Source organism: Protopterus annectens, chromosome 8.part0 (assembly GCF_019279795.1).
Source record: "Protopterus annectens isolate FY-2018-M chromosome 8.part0, PAN1.0, whole genome shotgun sequence".
Taxonomy (NCBI): domain Eukaryota; kingdom Metazoa; phylum Chordata; order Ceratodontiformes; family Protopteridae; genus Protopterus; species Protopterus annectens.
The window spans coordinates 837,605,930-837,624,833 of NC_056741.1; the positions used below are offsets into that span (position 1 = coordinate 837,605,930).

At 39.0% G+C, this 18,904-nt stretch overlaps 2 protein-coding genes across 3 annotated transcripts in view; one reads left to right on the top strand and one right to left on the bottom strand.

Moving 5' to 3' along the window:
* Positions 1-18,904, top strand: part of LOC122809088 (class II histocompatibility antigen, B-L beta chain-like) — an 837,388-nt gene that overhangs the window by 551,329 nt on the left and 267,155 nt on the right. The window lies entirely within an intron of this gene.
* Positions 1-18,904, bottom strand: part of LOC122809091 (class II histocompatibility antigen, B-L beta chain-like) — a 114,216-nt gene that overhangs the window by 87,080 nt on the left and 8,232 nt on the right. Inside the window, exon 2 of the mRNA XM_044080321.1 lies at positions 4,611-4,883. Coding sequence (XP_043936256.1) covers positions 4,611-4,883 — 273 coding nt within the window. The remainder of the gene's footprint in view (positions 1-4,610; positions 4,884-18,904) is intronic.

The window sequence follows — 18,904 nt, forward strand, 5'->3', positions numbered from 1 at the left end:
TGTTGGATATGTTATTTTGCCTTAAGGGCTGTGATTGTGTGGCACACTGGTTTTGTGAAGTATGTGTTTCATGGTTTGTGTCGGGGGGGGGGTGGAGGTTGCTTGGATGTCTCCTTTGGAGGTCTCTATTGCTTCTGCAGATTTTTATTTAGAGCCTCAGAGTATGTTTTTGTGTATTTATGTGTGTTTTTTGCTGGTGCTGGTTTCATAGGTCTATGTGAGACTGGTGGTGTGATGCAAGTAATTCTCTTCTCCTCTTGACTGCCTGGTCTAGTCTTGGGTTGAGAGAGCTTAGCCTCCAGTTTGGCTGTATAATTGCATCTCTCGCATGTATTAGTATTTGGTGGAAGGAGGAGAGGGTTGTCTGTGTACATGAGGCAATTGTAACATTGCCTCAAAATGCCCAGATTCACCAGTTGGACCAGACAGCACACCTGAAACTGCCCTTTGGACATGCATGGATAGGTACAGTGAACTGTTTTACTGACTGGCTGGTAAGGTCGAATAGAGAGCCTTGTCCTTCTCTACAGTATAGGGGGGTCTAGTGCTAAGGTTTATTAGTGCTTGCTATGAGTTTTGTGCAAGTGCTGGTATGAGAAGTGAATGGTTTGAGTACTTAAGTTGAAAGTTTGTCTAGTTCCAAGGGAAAAATTGAAGAGTAGACTTTGTGGAGCCGGGAATAGCTATACCCTAGCTAACCAGCGCTGCCCGGCACGCAAAACCACGCAAATGTGGGTTTTATAGTAAGGAAATGAAAGAGATAGAAATTAGGCCAAAATGGCCAATAAACTACTAATTTCTGGGCTGAGACCACTCCTCCTGGGACAGACAGGCTGCTCAAAGCTCCCTATCTCACAGTGAACAGAAAAACTTCCTTCTATCCAAGTAAGGTATGGGCAAATACAGAAACTTGTAACACAGCCCTGAATTCAGCACTAACCTGAAAACTGGACTATACTAGCTTAGAAAGGCGGGAAAACAAGTATATTTTTTTTGCTTTTTTTTCAGAAAATAAAGCAGATACAATCAAAAAAATACTTTAAATGCACAGAAATGGCTATCACATTTGATTGTGTACCCTACAACTGTTAAACAAGTAATTTAAACACAAAAACAACTTTGTTAAAGTGCAGGCAGTAAAATAAGTACAATATGTTGCTGAAACAAGATCTTTAAATCACAGAAACTTTAGAAAATCAGGGTTTTAGGTGGAATTAGCTAAAGGCAGCAAGAAAATGCAGAAGAATGATAATCACTCCAAAGTCTCTCTTTTGTCTCTCTGCTGCTGTAGACCTCTGCAGGGCACCAGGCAGGAGCTTGCTGAGCTGTATACTTTTGTATTGTGTACTTATAGATTGGTACTGCTTAAGATTTGATACCTGATAACTAGACTCCAGATAAATACAGATATTTTCCTTCCACAGAACTGAATTTTGAAGTCTGAATTCCAAAAATTATCACAATTCATGATAAATTCAGATTCAGATAAATACAGATATTTTCCTTCCACAGAACTGAATTCTGAAGTCTGAATTCCAAAATTATCACAATTCATGTGGCACAATGGAACTGCCTCTTCAATTATTCATGAGGGAGTACAATTCTGAAAAGTATACAAAAGCACGGATCCCACTGTGATTGTGAATCAATTTGTTTCATGCGATGAGACAGTTGTGGTTGTCCAGGACAGCAACAAGTGGCAATAAATAGGATTTATAATAATCCCAAATTGGTATGTTTTTTATGGGTTGGAAGACTTGTATTAAGGCTGAAGATCACACCCAGGTGATCTGATTTAACCAGGGAGATTGTGACTTTTGGGGTAGTACAGGAGGGGGAACTGATAATAAAGATTAAGTCAAGGAAGGTTATACCCTAAGAGAGAACAGAATCATTTACAAAATCAAGGAAACTTGGGGTATATTCATTGATAGCTATATATGTGAGTCAGCTGACTGATGGGTGATTAAAGAAAGGGTATTTGGCTTAATGGCTAACCTTTGAGATGAGCTATAAGCTCAATATGATCTGAAGGGAAGCTAGAAGGGAACATCAGGGAACCTGTTGTCAATGATATAGTAAATAGTTTTGCTGAGATATGCTAGGACCTCTCTAAGTTATAGATTGGTACTGTGCAAGAATTGATACCTGATAATTAGACTTTAGATAAATACAGATATTCCCCAGAGTAGTCCTGAATGCATGGTAACTGCAGAAGGTTTTTCAGCTGGCCAGATATGATCAAATAGGGTTCAGCTAACCCTTACCTAACCAAATAAATATATCTTTGAACATTTGGCAGGATATGCTTTGCAAAATAAGATAATAGCTTGGACTACATTACATAATAGTGTAGAAGGAGCAGAAAACTGTAAGGGCAGATAAAACTATCAAAGATTCAAACAGTTACGTGTGATGCAAGTAAATAAACTGCAAAAGCAAAAAAATGCAATGCTTCTCCAAGAAGGTGCCAGAGATGGATACAGAGAAAAATGGACACTGTTCAGGAAGTAATAAGATACACAAGGGATGTAAAAGGCAGGAGAGAAAACAATATTAAATGAAGGCTAAGGTGGCAAGAAAAGGAGAAGCAATTAAGACATGAAAGCTCATACAGGGGAAATCAAAATAAATCATGTCTGGAAGGGTACTAAAAGCTAATCAGTCATGCTCAGAGTTGTTTTTATGTGTTCTTCCACCATGTTCTGTATCTGTTTTTACATTCTGTCTACTGCGTAATCACTCCTCTTCTGGATGTGACCCCTCCCCCCTTTCTGTTTTAGTTTAAATGTATGATCACTGAGATGCACCTTATTAACCTAGCACTAAGTACTGGTCGCCTTTGTGGACTAAGGTGATGCATGACCTTTGCATAAAGTTGGTCATTGGCCTTTCACCCTTGTCCAATGTCATAGTCAAGTCATTATACTCCCCAATTATCTCTTTCTCCTGCATCCATGCTTCTGGTCGAGATAACATTAATTGGATGGATAGAGTAAATCCCCTCTCCGGGCATCTCTATGCCACCCATCTGCTCCTGCTTGCTGCCACCTCAGCTGTCTCCTCTGGCTACTTTGTTTTCATACACATCAATTTGCAAGGACAGATTCAAATAAAATACGAAACTGTAACAAGTTTGCAGAGGTACAAAGCCAGCTGTGTATGTGTAACAAAATTCTCTTTCTGAAATGCCATGGTTAAGGAAAGTGCACTTTGTTTATAAAAGTTGTCATGGAAATTCTTGTTTGGTTGTTTTCTAACACATGGCAAAACTGAACACACACAGTTCAAAACAATTGTGACCTTGGTGAAATTTTGAAAAAAGACAGTGAAATCTGTGAAACATTGATCTAGTATCCCAACCTGCAGCCTCAACAGTCTACATGACAAAGTAAAAGATCAGGAGTAAGGATAATTGTTCAGAATGTCAGATCCTGGCTGCAGCTAACTTAGCAAAACTTAGCAAAAATAAAGTCCTCTCAAGACGAAAAAAACAGTCCAATTAAGGATTTAAGTGGATCTTTATTCAATGAGGGACGAGTGTTTTCATGAAACACTACAATGCATAACTGAACTAAAAACACTAAAAGTGACATTACATGCATGCAAAGTAATATACTTTCAACAAATTGTACTGGTGCCATGTAACAGTTTATGGTAAATGAAACCATTCTAACTCTCTTATTTATCTTTTGTAGATTGGCAAGAACTATTATGAGCATTTTGCTTTAAAAATACACAAAACACATACAGATGTTCATACTACAATTTATATGCACAATCTAACTTTATGCAGTCTGCACAAGACCTCTAAAGCTCAATATGTTAATCCACAGTCTGTGGCTACATTAAATGAAGTGGGCACACTAGGTCAAAGGGAAGAAAATGAGGTAGTCTTTTTTAGCAGTAAGGAGAAAATCTGGCACAATTCAGGAACATACCTCTCAATCTCTCAGTGCAGGAAATCTGGACAAAGCCAAAAATAATGGGGTACAAAGGCTCAAAAATAGGGACAGATTTTAAATATTGCTCCAATAAACTTAGAAAGTTGCTAAAATGACAGATTTTTAAATTATTATATATTTTCTGAAGGATATGAAGTCTGAAACTCAAATGTCATTATTTGGTATTATTTACTGATGTCAATGCTCCCACTGTGGTGGTGCTGCGGTAGCGTTGTCGCCTCACAGTAAGATGCTGTCCGGTTTGATTCTCGGCTAGAGCATCTTCTGCGTGGAGACATGCATGAATGGGCGTACCTTCGTTGAAGGTTGTGCGTCAGGCCTGGCAAGCCGGTACGTAAAAATCAACTGCCAATCATTAGCGGACCGGAGTTCCGCTGTGACGACCCCTAACCGGGAAAAAGCCAAAAGACACAAACAAATTTACTGATGTCAATGCTCAATGATTTGTCAGAAAACCACAAACTGTATGAGGAGCAGACCAAAATTAAGAGGCAAAAATCTGGACATTCTGCAATCATCTGGGCAGTTGAGAGGTAGTTCAGGAATTTAAGTGGTACTGACTGCTTAAAATGAAGACAGAGTTTGTGGAGTTTAAAAAGAAAAGGATATACAAAACCTACTGTTTCTATAGCCCATATTACTCACCCAGAGGAGGATGCACTTTCTGCTTAGTCTCCATCATCCTTATCAACACCTTCTGCCAGTCCATATTGCCTTTTGCTTCTCGCATGTAGAGTACAGCTAACTGCTTCATTTTGTTACACGCCTCTTCAGATATGTTCAGTCGAATAAGGAACTTATTTTCATGTTGATCAAATAAACCAATAGGAACATCATTTACCAAGATAGCAAGGCTTTGCATTTGAATGGTTTTCATGTCCAGAGTGGTGAATGGCAAGACTTCCAATTTCCTAAACCCTAAGAGATGAATAAAAGTTAACTTGATGACATTTGAAAACATGCAGCTAAAGTTAACAAATTTACTACAAAGGTAAAAACAGACAAAAACAAAAAAAAAACAGACTTGCCAATGAGATAATAAATTAGCCAAGGACGTGAGTGCAAGGCAGCATTAAAAGAATGTATACACACGAGCACACACATGCATGTAGAACTATGTATACACAAACACACGTACATACAGACATTCACACCAAGATACATTGTAAATTATGGCAAAATTGATTCACAAGGGAATAACACTAAAGACAAAATCTTCATACAAACTTATCCGGAAACATGGAATAACAATACAATACTTCTATCTTCTATGTTTGATAAAATGTTGTTGTTGTTGTGTCTTTCGGCTTTTCCCGGTAAGGGGTCGCCACAGTGGAACTCTGGTCCGCTAATGAATGGCAGTAGATTTTTACGTGCTGGCTTGCCAGGCTTAATGCACAACCTTCAACGAAGGAACGTCCATTCACGCATGTCACCACACAGAAGACGCTCTAACTGAGAATCGAACGAGCAACGTCTAACTGTGAGGCGACAACGCTATCGCAGCATCACCACCGCAGTTCTATGTTTGATAAAATAATTTACTTATTCTGTGTTTATGTTGTTGAATTTGAGCAGGCAAGTTCATTTACAGCACTTTTAAATGAGCTTTCTGTTGGCTAACCTACTAGTGGATGAATGATTACTGCCTGTGCATTTAAATCAATGAACTGAACTGGATATAAGGTGTGATGCAGAGGCACAAGAAGATGAACAGGACATAGGAACAATCACCCATATGTACCTTTGATAAAATACATGCAAAAATGAGTATACAAGCATGACAGTGTATGCAGGCTGAAGAGTACATCAGTTAGTTAAGACAGTGATGTTATTAAACCTGGCCCCACTAAGTATGATGTGTGCACAACAAACTGCATGAAAGAGTATACTGCAGGAACAGGTGTTGAATCAAAACAAACTCACTGAAATGAAACATTATAATAAGGGACCTAAAAACAGCATATTACATGAGAATATGCAGAAACAGTCAGCCACACATTATACTAATACCTACATATTCAGAAAGGCTAGCAAACAGTACGTTACAGATCTTACTAAGTGACCCACAGGAAATAAATGTAAGGGTGCATTAGTACAAGTACTTTACTACACATGATTCTGTCCAAAATACATGTCTCACCCAAAAATGTTTGAGTGCCTGACCTGTGAATATTATGCAAACAACTGTTACCACTATGTAATCAGAAGAGATCTAATAGTCTGTCCACCTCCCAACAACACATGTACACAACATAAAAAGTCACTGGTACACAAGGCATAGATCTTTATATCAGTGGCGGTTGGTGACTTCAAATCAAAGGGGGGCTGCAGGAGACAACTGAATGGGTGGGGTCAATGGGAAGGGGTGTGGCCAACTAGAAAGGGGGGGGAGCTACGCTCAAAAGCATAAAAACTAACTAAATACACTGCCCTGGGTGCCAAACCGTCATTATGAGAGTCCAATCAAGACAAAATGAAGTGTAGAAGAATAAAAATATTTCAGTGCATTGGCTGCATGACAGCTTACTTAATATCTAGATGGAAACAAAAAGGTTGTGAGGCATGAAAAAAGAAATTACTTTTTAAATACATTAATGGAATGCCAGTCAAAATCAAGTATAAGAAAAACAAGCAACACTAAACTCAAACCACTTCTTGCACTGCAGTTCTAATTATAATTTATATTCAGCTTTATTAAAGTGCCAAGTAACATGCTGAAAGTAGAAATCTCTGATGCCCCCACTTGTAAAAATGTTTCTTATCCAAAAAAACACCTGCTGCCTGACAACTACTGTCATATGCATTTCAATACCCAAGGCTTATACATTATCTAGTTAAGTATTCTCTACATGGCAACAACAGAAAGGTTTTCAATGTTGGCAATTCTTTAACAGTATGCTTATTAAAGCTTACTTTCATCTGACGATCTCAGCCAAGCTTACCTGATGGTCATTAAAGTATTGCTACTTAAACACAGAGCAACAGGCACTTTGAGTAATAAGCATAAATCATCAGTACAAAAAATATGACAGAAACCAGACCATTCTGCAAAAATCAAGGACAGATGAAAAGCCACTCTAGTACTCGTGTCTACCTTGGATGGGGGGATACTCTGCACATTTACACTGCATAACTACTCCTTGCCTTGCTTCGACACATCCAGAGTCACTACATGGGGGAGTGGGGTGCAACAAGTATGTCACAATTTGAAATGTCTCTGGCTGACTGTGATGGCCCTGACACATTTGTCATACCTCTCAACCTCAGAGCAAGAAATCTGGACAAAGCCATACAAAGAAGTGGGACAAAGGCCCAAAAATAAGGACAATTTTTAAATATTGCTCTTATAAACTGGTATGAAATCTGAAACTCAAATGTCTGTCATTATTTTCTAACTTCAGTCTTTAATGATTTGTCACTAATTTGCCAAAAAAAACACAATTTTATGAAAAATGGACCAAAAATTTGATGTAAAAATATAAAACAGCCACACAATACAGCTGGGAACCTGTCAAAGAAGGGGCACTTTAATATTAGTACTGCTAACTTGAGCAGCTGACAAAATAAAAGAATAAAAGAATCTACATGCATTTCTGAAATAAAAGTAATCTATAACTCTGATTATTACAGTTATTTCTTAATTGTAAACCCTCCATGTTTTCTTCCAAAATTGCTATTATGCGGAGGGATTATTAGGGGGAAGAGCAACATTATGAGCCCAAATCAGGGACAGTTGAGAGGTTTGGCTATGCCTAATTCTGTAAAGCAATTTATTTGCATGTACCTCTGAACCTGTTAATGCAATAAATCTGGATAAGGCCAAATATTGCTCTTGTATAAACTGAGACAGTTGATAGAACAACAGGTCTTACTTTAGCATGCATTTTTCTGAAGGTTATGAAGTCTGAAACTCAGTGTGTCATTATTTAGTGACTTAATTCCTAAATGATTTGCCAGAAAACCACAAATTTTATGAGGAACAAACCAAAAATAAGAAGCAAAAATCTATTCATTCTTTGAAAATCTGGACAGGTGGGAGGTATAGTTCAGCTGGGGCTGTCTTTAAGTTTGCCGCCCTTCCCCCTCACAAAGTCATGGTCGAATGGAGCCTCCCCCTGCAGCCATTCCAATGATCCATTACTTGGCTATTTCACTCCATTTACCATAAACACTAATGTGCATACTGATTTACTTATATGATGATTTGGACTTCATTTGAAAGTTTTATTTTGCATTTTACAGCACAAACACTAAGACATCTACTAAACAAACTTAGCATTAAAACTTCTCTATCCTTGAAACTCACATTCATTGAAACAGCATTGAAACCCACATTCAAAGAAAATACATTTTACCAGTGGCAGATAAAGATCTGGGCTGTTTTCAAATCATAGGCCCCTTGCATATGAAACATACATGTGCTCTTTGATACACCTTCCTACTGTTTTGAACATTTTTCCAGTAAACTATGAAACAAAACGCATGCACCAATAATGACAAAACTGCCCAATTCAGAATATCTTTCCAGTAAACAATGAAACAAAATGCATGCACCCATAATGACAAAACTGCCCAGTTCAGAACATTTCCATCATAAAAGTCTACTCAAACTTTTACATTCCACCATTATCAGTAGATATGCACAATTCTACAGTCCACCATTATCAGTAAATATGCACAATCTCTGAAGAAGTAAAAAAGTCATCTAAATAATTCCACATTAAATAAATCTGTAACTAATGAAGAGGTTGCTGCTAGCAAACACCTTTATATTTCATGGTTTCATCGAAAAATAAAGTGTCTGATGCCCCTGAGGAATAAATTGCCTATATTACATTAAAAATGATAAGCTAGTAATATTGCAATAGGAAAAAAAAAATGATCTCAACTACTTACAAGGCCATTATGACATTTAAATCCCATAATGAGCTTATTTTCTACAACTTCACAATCAGATATCTAAGGCTATAAGAATTAATTCCAAACATATACCTTTAAAAAAATTGAAATATACACAGCTCATGATAATGAATAATGCGTACTTTACTTCTGATGTACTTAATAAAATCTCTCCCAAATACTCCCCGAAATGTCAATTTTGCTCTAATCAAACTGATGACATTTTACACGTCTTTTGGAGTTGCAAATGTTCATACAAGTTATGGTGTGCTTTGAGAGTTATACTTGGGAAAATTGGGTATGAAAAATCCACCCTTTCTTGGGAATTTACCATTCTTCACATTCCTCCCCCTGGTCTCTCCAAGCAGAATTATAAAGTTCTGATCCCTATTTTTATGTTAATTAAATATTATATTTCTCTGAATTGGAAAAACAGGCATTCTCTATCATGGGGAGGTTTTAAATCTCTTGCTATTAAGCATCTCAAAGCACATAAATACTTGTTCCACAACATCCACCACAAACTATTAATTAAAGAATTGTGGAGAATTTTATTTGATCATATTTTAAAATGACTACATGTCACCTGATGTACTAATACATATTACTTTGCTGTATCTGTTTTTTTTTTATGCTTAGTTGGGCACTGTATAATTGTATATAGTTTTTAGTGTTTTTTTTTTGTGTGTCCTTGTCCTGTTTAATAGATATAGTGCATCAAATGTGTTATATGTTGTCTGTATAGTTGTTACTAAAAAAAAAATTACTCAATAAAGAGAATTTTTAAAAAAAATATTGCAATAGGAAATGGATGGCAAACTGATAACAGGCTCATAGTTAGTATCTTAACTTTTTCAGTACGGCAGCATTAACCCCTTGTGGGAGTAGAACCAACAACCTTCTGCATCAAAAGCAAGTACACAACCTGTTGTGCTATTAACAATGCAAGTTGACTTAGCATAAGCAGCACTAAACTTCTCTTCCCCTGCAGCTCTCAGCTCCTTGTAAAATCTACTCAATACTCAACTGCATCTCAACTTCGCAGCACAAGAAATCTGGAAAAAGCCAAATTTATTGGGGGGGGGGGTCAAAAGTCCAAAAACCAGGGACACATTAAACATTGCTTGTATAATCTTGGAAAGTTGCTAGAATAAAATGCTGTGTTACCACCATAAATTATACTGCCAAGGTCCCTGTGCAAAAAAGTCAGAGCAACATACCACTATGCCAAATCAGCTGCTTTGTGAAAGAAAAATGCTGTTACCACCATACAGTCTACTACCAATGTCCCTGTGCAAAACAATCAGAGCAACATACCACTATGCCAAATCACCTGCTTTGTGAAAGAAAAATGCTGTGTTACCACTATACATTTTACTGCCAAGGTCCCTGTGCAAAACAGTCAAAGCAACATACCACTACGCCAAATCAGCTACTTTGTGAAAGAGCAGAAGACTGAAACTTAAATGGCTATCATTTAATGAATTCAGTTCTCAGCATAGCTGTCAACCTCTTAGCACAAAACACCTGGACAAACCCAGTAATGAGGGAATACAGCCCTCAAACATATTCTGTGAATTCAGTTCTTGCCATAGCTGAATGAATGGCAAGACTTCCAATTTCCTAAACCCTAAGAGATGAATAAAAGTTAACTTGATGACATTTGAAAACATGCAGCTAAAGTTAACAAATTTACTACAAAGGTAAAAATAGACAAAAACAAAAAAAAACAGACTTGCCAATGAGATAATAAATTAGCCAAGGACGTGAGTGCAAGGCAGCATTAAAAGAATGTATACACATGATTCTGTCCAAAATACATGTCTCACCCAAAAATGTTTGAGTGCCTGACCTGTGAATATTATGCAAACAACTGTTACCACTATGTAATCAGAAGAGATCTAATAGTCTGTCCACCTCCCAACAACACATGTACACAACATAAAAAGTCACTGGTACACAAGGCATAGATCTTTATATCAGTGGCGGTTGGTGACTTCAAATCAAAGGGGGGCTGCAGGAGACAACTGAATGGGTGGGGTCAATGGGAAGGGGTGTGGCCAACTAGAAAGGGGGGGGGCTATGCTCAAAAGCATAAAAACTAACTAAATACACTGCCCTGGGTGCCAAACCGTCATTATGAGAGTCCAATCAAGACAAAATGAAGTGTAGAAGAATAAAAATATTTCAATGCATTGGCTGCATGACAGCTTACTTAATATCTAGATGGAAACAAAAGGTTGTGAGGCATGAAAAAATAAATTACTTTTTAAATACATTAATGGAATGCCAGTCAAAATCAAGTATAAGAAAAACAAGCAGCACTAAACTCAAACCACTTCTTGCACTGCAGTTCTAATTATAATTTATATTCAGCTTTATTAAAGTGCCAAGTAACATGCTGAAAGTAGAAATCTCTGATGCCCCCACTTGTAAAAATGTTTCTTATCCAAAAAAAGACCTGCTGCCTGACAACTATCTACTTGTTTCATGGGGAAAACATGATCAAAGTAAAAAATGAAAAGCAAACAAGAAATAAGCTCAAGATACATTGCTTAAAAGGATTACTGTACAGGTTACAGGCACAAAAAACCTGGACAAAGCCAATAATGGGGTAATACAGTCCCAAAAATAAGGACAAATTTCAAATATTTATCTTATAAACTTAGAAAATTGCTAGAATAAAAGGTTGTGTTAGAATAAAAGGTTGTGTTACTATGTATTTTCTGAAGAATATGAAGTCTGAAATTCAAATGCCTGTCAATTTTACTTCTGACGGAACAAAAACAATTTTCAGCAGAGGCCCAGGGAGAAATACTGCAGACACATGTCTTTGTAAAATGGCAGGACACCAGAGCAAATCCACACAAACACAGGGATGAGATGCAGACTACACACAGAAGACACCCCAGCCAAGAATCAAACCAGAAAACCTATAGCTGTGAGGCAACAATGCTACCACTGCACCATCAAATATGTAAGGAATTAAAAATTCAGAAACCTGAAGTCTGAAATTCAAATGCCTGTCAAGTTTATTTAACATTTGTTAATCAGGACAGTCTGACTTGGAACAAAAAAACAATTTTCAGCAGAGGCCCAGGAAGAAATAATGCAGACATGTCTTTGTAACATGGGAGGACACAACAGCAAACCCACACAAACACAGGGAGAAGATGCAGACCTCACACAGAAGGCACCCCCGCCAAGAATCAAATCTGAGAACCTGCAGCTGTGAGGCAACAATGCTACCACTGCACAATCAAATATCAAGCATTGCAACATTTAGAAGCCACAGATATTATGGGGAACAGATCAGATCAAATATGAGGCAAAAATCTGCAATGTTTTTACAAATGGTGGTGGGTAGGGAATTCAGGTCCTTAACACCTGCATACAAGGTACAGGGTTCAAGCCTGAGGTATTCCCTACCAAACCACCATGAGTTTGTTCTAGCCACCAGTATACAGCAACTGTGGCATTCACACACACACACACACACACACACACACACACACACACACACACACACACACACACACACACACACACACACACACACACACACACACACACACACACACACACACACACACACACACACACACACACACACACACACACACACACACCTTCTACCTGGAGCGACACCATCCCTTCAGACTCCATAGCGACACACTCTAGATCCCTTGATTAAATCCAAATCCCTTCAGACTCCATAGCAACACACTCTAGATCCCTTGATTAAATCCAAATCCCTTCAGACTCCATAGCGACACCCAAAGCTCTGCTGCCCATGCATTACATCCACCATGCCGACACCCATAGCTCTGCTGTCTGCGCATCCCCCGATGAGACTCCTGGAGCACATGCACCATCCACCACGCGAGATCCGAGACTCCAGCCCTGCCTGCCGACGTTGCAGTCCGGGTCCGATCTGTTTCCAGCGACAGTCTATGCAGTTAAAACTGCATAGACTTCTGGGATCTCTGCTGTTACATGTTTCCCAGTCCGGACTGCTGCTGAGACAGTCTGCGCATGCTCCAGACTGTCTCAGCAGCAGTCTGGACTAGTGTGTGAAAGTCCGTTTTTTTTAAATTTTTTTTTATCTGCGAATTTTAAATTGTTTTATTTCTTTACTTTTTATTTCTTTACTTTTCTTTACAGCTGGGGGGGCTCCAATAGCACGGGCCGCCCCTGCTTTATATACCCGTACGTAAACAAGCATGCTACATAACCAAGTCATCAGCACTAAAACACATTTAATATAGATTGCACCCTTTGAACACCCTAGACAAGACTGTGAATGACTTTTTTTCATTTCCCATCCCTTTCCTTAAGAATTTACCTGGTACCGATGAATAAGAGCACTAAATCCTTACCTCTTCAGGAACCTGTGGAGGGATCTGTAAAACAGCTTGAACTTGTTTGGTTCTATTTGTTGTACATTTAATGCAGCTTTTGACTCCTACTCTGGATAAATGCACAGTGGCAATCTTGAGCACATAGCAGCTGATGTAAACACAGCTCTATTTGATTTCTTACTCAGTGTCCATGCTCACACTGATTACGCTGACGTAGGGGCTGTGACCTGCTTTACTCACCTCTTGCACCCAATTTCCCAGTCACCCTCCATGTCATCATATTTATACACGCTATTCTCTACCCATAATCCCTGCCACACCACACATATTAAAGTCATACCACTATTTGCCAATGACAGCAACAGTATGACGAAATGTTGCTTAAGTCCCAACAGAATCTATGTATACAACTTAACTACAAAATACAGAAATATTCCCTTATACTTTCTTTCCTCATTCATTGCTTGACACACCAACCATCTATTCCACAACATAACTACCACATGCTATATTTCAAGTGTGTACTGCCTAAACCACCTTCCCCTACAAATCACTGCTACACGCAGCACTCTCTGTCAAATATCACCTACCACAAATGCTAGAAAGCCTCTAACTTAGCACATCTAATTAGCACAGTTTGCATAATTACCTCCTCTTTACCTTCCAGTTCATACACTAAATAATAGTGAGATCTCCACCTCTCTAAGTAACATCTAAAACAATAACCCCCACTACATTCTACATATTCCTTACTTTCCTCAGTTTCTCCTTTAATTCTTCCTTCACTAATACAGTGCCATGAAAAAATATTTGCCCCTTCCTGATTTCTTATTTTTTGCATGTTTGTCACACTTAACTGTTCCAGATTATCAAACAAATATAAATATTAGACAAAGATAATCCATGTAAACACAAAATGCAGTTTTTAAGTGATGATTTTATTTATTAAGGAAAAAAAAATATCCAAACCTACATGGCCCTATGTGAAAAAGTAATTGCCCCCCCTTGTTAAATCATGAAGCAACTGTGGTTAATCACATTTTTGGGAAAGCTGAGTTGAATTTCACTAGCTACACCCTGGCCTGATTACTGCCAGACCTGTTGAATCAAGAGATCACTGAAATAGAACTTGTCAGACAAAGTGAAGTAGGCCAAAAAATCCCAAAAAAGGAAGACATCATGCTACAATCTAAAGAAATTCCGGAACAGATGAAAAACAAAGAAATTGACATCAATCAGTCTGGAAAAGGTTACAAAGTCATTTCTAAAGCTTTGGGACTCCAGTGAACCATGGTGAGAGCCATTACAAAACATGGAACAGTGGTGAACCTTCCCAGGAGTGGCCGGCCTACAGAAATTACCCCAAGAGCACAGCGATGACTCATCCAAGAGGTCACAAAAGAACGCAGAAAACATCTAAAGAACTACAGGCCTCACTTTCCTCTGTTAAGGTCAGTGTTCATGACTCAACCATTTGAAAGAGACTTGGCAAAAATGGCATGCATGGCAGAGTTCCAAGGCAAAAACCACTGCTGACCAAAAAGAAAACAAAGGCTCGTCTCACTTTTGCCATAAAACATCTTGATAATCCCCAAGACTTTTGGGAAAATATTCTGTGGACTGATGAAACAAAAGTTGAACTTTTTGGGAGGTGTGTGTCCCATTACATCTGGGGTAAAAGTAATACAGCATTTTAGAAAAAGAACATCATACCAACAGTCAAACATGGTGGTGGTAGTGTGATGGTCTGGGATTGCTTTGCTGCTTCTGGACCTGGATGACTTGCTGTGATTGATGGAACCATGAATTCTGCTTTCTAACAAAAAATCCTGAAGGAGAATGTCCGGCCATCAGTTTGTGACATCAAGCTGAAGCACACTTGGGTTCTGCAACAGGATGATGATCCAAAACACACCAGCAAGTCCACCTCTGAATGGCTAAAAAAAAACAAAATGAAGGTTTTGGAGTGGCATGACCTTAAAAGGGCAGTGCATGCTCGGAAACCCTCCAATATGGCTGAAGTAAAACAATTCTGCAAAGAAGAGTGGGCCAAAATTCCTCAACAGCGATGTGAAAAACTCATTGCCAGTTATTGCAAATGCTTGATTGTAGTTGTTGCTGCTAAGGGTGGCACGGCAATTACTTTTTCACATAGGGCCATGTAGGGTTGGATAGTTTTTTCCTTAATAAATATAATCATCACTTAAAAACTGCATTTTGTGTTTACTTGGGTTATCTTTGTCTAATATTTACATTTGTTTGATGATCTGAAACATTTAAGTGTGACAAACATGCAAAAAAATATAAGAAATCATGAAGGGGGCAAATACTTTTTCATTGCACTGTATATCTTTAACTATTCCCCTCACTTGGTCCGTAGACACCCTCTACTGCAGACTATATCTTCATTTCTACTTTCTCTCTACATCACTAGGAGCTTCCTACCCATTCTGTTTCATTACTTCTATCTTCTCTCAGCAGTGGAACACATAGGTAACCCTTTCTCTACCCTGCACTCTCAGTTTACCTAAGTCTTCCCCTCATGATTTCTTTTTCCCCACTTTCTCTACAATCTACCCTATCTACATACTTTTACTACTACCTTCTAACTCCTTTTCACTCTAAATTCTACACCTTCTTGAACTCACTACTGCTCCTCATACTTTTACATCCAGCTTAAAGCCAACACTTCTGTCTCATCTAGAAGCCATTCTATTTATTGCCCTCCTCCAAGAGATGCAGGTTTGCCAGTACCATGATGCTCTGTGTCAACTGCTGTCTCAGAAGCCATCATATGGCACTATTGATAGCCTCAGGGCTGTGGCCTACCAGCTGTGTTAATGGACATGTGAGCCTTAATATGACTACAGTGTTCTAGCATTGCTGTCATGCATCACCCTGTAAATATGTTCCTGTCACATATCACTCTGCACATACCCATACTCCTTTACTGTACCCATGTCTGTCTGATGTACTCTACAGTTCTGGGAGCCACCATAGTTGCTGTTGTGTAATACTATTATGCTAGTGCATGTCCTACATTCCCATGTTCCTTTCTGTCACTGTTGCTATATACCCATTTCCCGGTTTGTGTTTCTAGCGGCGATATCTGCCTAGCTGCTACTGTTGTTGAAGATGTGTCTGTCATTGTCTCTGTGATGAGTACTGTGTCATGCTGCTGTACATCAGTTTGTCTACTGTACCTACCACTATTGTTGCAATGTTGTTTTCCAACTAGATACTGATGTAAGTCTTGGGCTTCATGTCATCAAGTCAGATTGGCTCTGTTTTCCCAGGGAGGTGAACCTTCACTCCCAGGCATCTACACTGCAGATTATGTGTTGTGCCTTCTGTAGACTATGCCTTTCCTTGGTTATATCTGCCATTGTGAATCAACTTCTATAGCTGTGCCCTTCCTACAGGCATGACTCCTTTCATTGTCTGCCCTAGATATGGCCTATCTTTGTGGTGAATATTATGTGCTGCATTGACTTGTGTGCCCTTAGTATGCTTGGATCTACTTGGAATGTTGCCTATGCTTGTCTTCTAGGGCATGTTGCAGTCCCTGTGTCCCACCCAGCTCTGTCCTGTTTTTATCTAATGACTGTAACACCTCACACAGAATATTCCAGAGTACTCATTAGGTCTAAAAAAGACATGTAGACAAAATTGACAAAATCCTAGAGCATTTGCAGCACTGGTTTCCTCTTGGAGCTTGCTGGTCCTGCAATGCAACACCCCTGAGGGACTTAACAGCTTTTTTTCCAGATTCTGCATTGCTGTGATCTATTTCAGAGAGGCATTTATATTGCTTAATATAGACATTGAACACCAACTGCTGACAACATATCACTCAGCAGCTGAATATGTTTCTAAAATAACAGCCTTTATCCGACATTCACTCCAAGATTATTCACTTGCATATAAACTACAAATTAGGCTCAGCATTAAAAAATATAAAGGGGTGTGTAGGAATAGGCTGTGAGTAACCTAAGTGTGTAGTGAAAAACAATAGAGATGGTCTTAGATGGGTTGAGCTTGGGACCTGCTGCAAACATCCAACAATATATAAATTCCAAACAGTCCTGATTTGGATCTGACTAATCCACACATACCCAAGTAAAGGAAGGTAGAGCTGAGTTTCATCAGTATAGTGTCAGTAATTAACCAAATCTGTAAGTGGCAGCATGTATCTGACAATCTATTTTGCACATAATGTGGAGCTTGTGGGGCTCAGTTAACCGGAGCTGCTCCACGTTTGGTGACTTTAGACAGGGGTCTGGAGAGTTTCTGCTGAAATCCAAAGCATCCACTGCTGAAAACTGACAAACATGTATACTTTAAGCCTCTACAGCACTTTGCTGATTATATTTAATTGAATTGCTGCCTCATTTCTGCTGTTTTTGCCTGCATTTTTCTGCACTTTAAATATTGTTACTGTTGTCGTAAATAGCATAGATTAGAGTCTCTCTGGTAGTCTTGGCACTACCAGCAATGTCTGGTCAAATTAGCCCAATCCCTTCCCTAACAGAACACACTGTAAGAACCCCCTACAACCGACAGGCAGTTTCCCATCATCACTCTGGCCAGCCTGATTGACATTGGCATCCTGAGGCAATGTAACAATAGTCTCATGTATACTGAGAACCACTTACTCCTGAAACAAACAAATACTCTATGTAATTATACTATGATGTTAGAGGCAATACTCTCAAGGAAAGGACAAACTGAACACCAAACAGGCTTTCAGCGCACACACATACACATCACTTCCCATATGAAATAAGGACATGATACATAAACCTACATATGTGGAGGTACTCACTAGAAGTTTACCAAAAGATCAGAGACCTTCCCCCAAACGGAAACCACTTGCATGCACAGCAATGCAAAAAAACAATCAAAACACATAATAACACATATATCAGTGTCTCAAAAATAAGCCCATAAGATGTTAACACCCCAAAGCCTAATATACTGGTCATAGGTGACTCCATACTGAGACACACGGATGTCCCCCTCACCAGGCTGGATAAGGAAAGGGTTACAGTTAGTTGCCTGTCAGGTGCAAGAATCCATCAAGTAATGCAACAAGTACAGATATGACTCAGTCATAGTCCACACTGGGGTGAATGACTTGAGATGTAGCTCTCTGGACTATATGGAGTGAGACATGACTGAGCTCTCAGATTATGTGTTCCAGGCAGGTATGATCCTAGCCCTAACCAGCATACTACCTTCATCAGGGATGATGCCACAATACAAACAAAAAATGATTGACTTTAACAATTGGCTTAGCTTCTGGTGTTAGTCCAGGAAGATCCAATACCTGTCAGCCTGAGAAGACATGGTTGACAGGCCAGGCTGCTTTGCCAGAGATGGTCTGCACCTGTCTCCTCTAAGCTTTCGGATAATGGCAAAGGCATTAACCACCCCTATTGTGCAATTTTTGGGTAGTATCAGAATAACCAACCTAACAATGTAACAAAATCCTCTCAAGATAAACTAAAGGTTCTGCTGTTTAATGCTAGGAACCTAAATAGGAAACTGCACTCTCTGGAAGCACTCCTCACCTTGGAAGATGCTGACATCTGTACAGTCACCAAGAAATGGTTCAAAGCCATGGAAAGCACCCCAGCTGTGCAAGGCTACAATGCCTTCCATACATTCAGACCA